General features: G+C 75.8%; 1 protein-coding gene and 1 non-coding gene across 2 annotated transcripts in view; one reads left to right on the forward strand and one right to left on the reverse strand.

The window, feature by feature from the left end:
- The window catches only part of LOC122103050 (collagen alpha-1(I) chain-like), a gene marked incomplete at both ends in the record, with an annotated part of 9,550 nt that extends 9,210 nt beyond the window's left edge, over positions 1–340 (reverse strand). Inside the window, one exon of the mRNA XM_042673573.1 lies at positions 102–340. Within this exon, the coding sequence (XP_042529507.1) occupies positions 102–340 (239 nt within the window). The remainder of the gene's footprint in view (positions 1–101) is intronic.
- Positions 341–598: 258 nt separating this feature from the next.
- LOC122103051 lies at positions 599–751 on the forward strand. The gene has a single exon (XR_006146682.1). It is a non-coding gene; the product is annotated as a 5.8S ribosomal RNA (ribosomal RNA).
- The last annotated feature ends 641 nt before the right edge of the window (positions 752–1,392 follow it).

Consider the following 1,392-nt stretch of genomic DNA (forward strand, 5'->3'; position numbering starts at 1 on the left):
GTTTGGGGGGGGCGGCGGCGGGTGGGGCCGGCGGTGGTGCGGCTCGGGGGTGTGGGGAGGGTGTCCGGCGGCCGCCTCCCGGGCGTCGCCGCCCCCCCTACCTCGCTCGTCCGCCCTCTCGTGTCCAGGTACCTGGTATCGCGTTCCGGCGCGGAGGTTTAAAGACCCGTCGGGGGTCGCCCGTCCGTCCAAGGGGTCGGGGCGGCGGGCCCGTGGGGAGGCCGGTCCCCGGTCTCTCCCAGACTCCGCCCCCGTCCCGGGTCGGGGCGGCCCGCGCTCGCTCGCGGGCGGGCCGCTTCTCCCGCAGCCCGGGCTTCGGGGGTGGGCACCCCCGGGGCGCCTGTGGGGTCGGGGGCGTCCGAGCGCCCGCCCGCCACGCCCCCCGCGCTGGCGTGGCCGTGGCGCCGGGCGTCCCCGTCCCCGTGTCTCCGTCTGTCCGACCCCCTCCGTGTCTCGTTCTCGTTCTGTCTCTGCTGGCCGGCCCGAGGCGACCCGCCCGCGCCCTCCTCTCCCCTCTCGGGTTTGGGGGTGCGGGACCGGGAAAACAGCGCCGTGCCAGCCGCGTGTGCCCCGCGTCGGGCCACGACCCGATTCGTACGACTCTTAGCGGTGGATCACTCGGCTCGTGCGTCGATGAAGAACGCAGCTAGCTGCGAGAATTAATGTGAATTGCAGGACACATTGATCATCGACACTTCGAACGCACTTGCGGCCCCGGGTTCCTCCCGGGGCTACGCCTGTCTGAGCGTCGCTTGACGATCAATCGCCCCCCGGGGGTTGCCTTGCCCCGCGGGGTGGCGCGGCTGGGGGTGTCCCTTCGCAGGGCCCCCTTCCGGGGGCCCTCCGTCCCCCTAAGTTCAGACTCTGGCGGTCGTCGCTTCGCGGTCCCGTCTGGCTTAGAGCGAGCGAGCGAGCGAGCGAGCGGTCATCCCGGGGGGGTTGGTATCCGCGCAGAGACGAGCCCGCGGCCGGGTCTTGTCCGTCCCGCCCCCCACTGTGTTCCGCGATGCCCGAACCGGGGGATGACGTTTTCGCGCCCGGGCGCTCGAGTCGGGTCAGGGCGGCCCCGTGCCGCGGCCGCCGGCCGCGAGCGAGCGCGTTGCGGGCGCCCGTGCCCCGCGGACTCGCACGCCGAGGCGGACGGTCCCGCGGGACGCCGCGGTCGTGCCCGTCCGCCAGACGCGCGCGTCTTCCGCGGGGAGGGTTCCCCGCGCGCCGCCCCGCGTTGCCGCGCCGGCCCCGGGTCCCGCCCGCGTCCGTCCCCTCTCGCGCCGGCTCGTGTCCCACCCCCGCCGTCCCCTGGACGGTCGTCGGGCCGCGGGGCCTTCCCGTGCCGCGGGGGCGTGGCTTTCCCCCTTTGCCGCCGCCGCCGCCCTGTGCCTTCCTTCCTCC

This window comes from Dipodomys spectabilis, unplaced genomic scaffold, assembly GCF_019054845.1.
Source record: "Dipodomys spectabilis isolate Male_0828 unplaced genomic scaffold, ASM1905484v1 ptg001481l, whole genome shotgun sequence".
NCBI classification, from domain to species: domain Eukaryota; kingdom Metazoa; phylum Chordata; class Mammalia; order Rodentia; family Heteromyidae; genus Dipodomys; species Dipodomys spectabilis.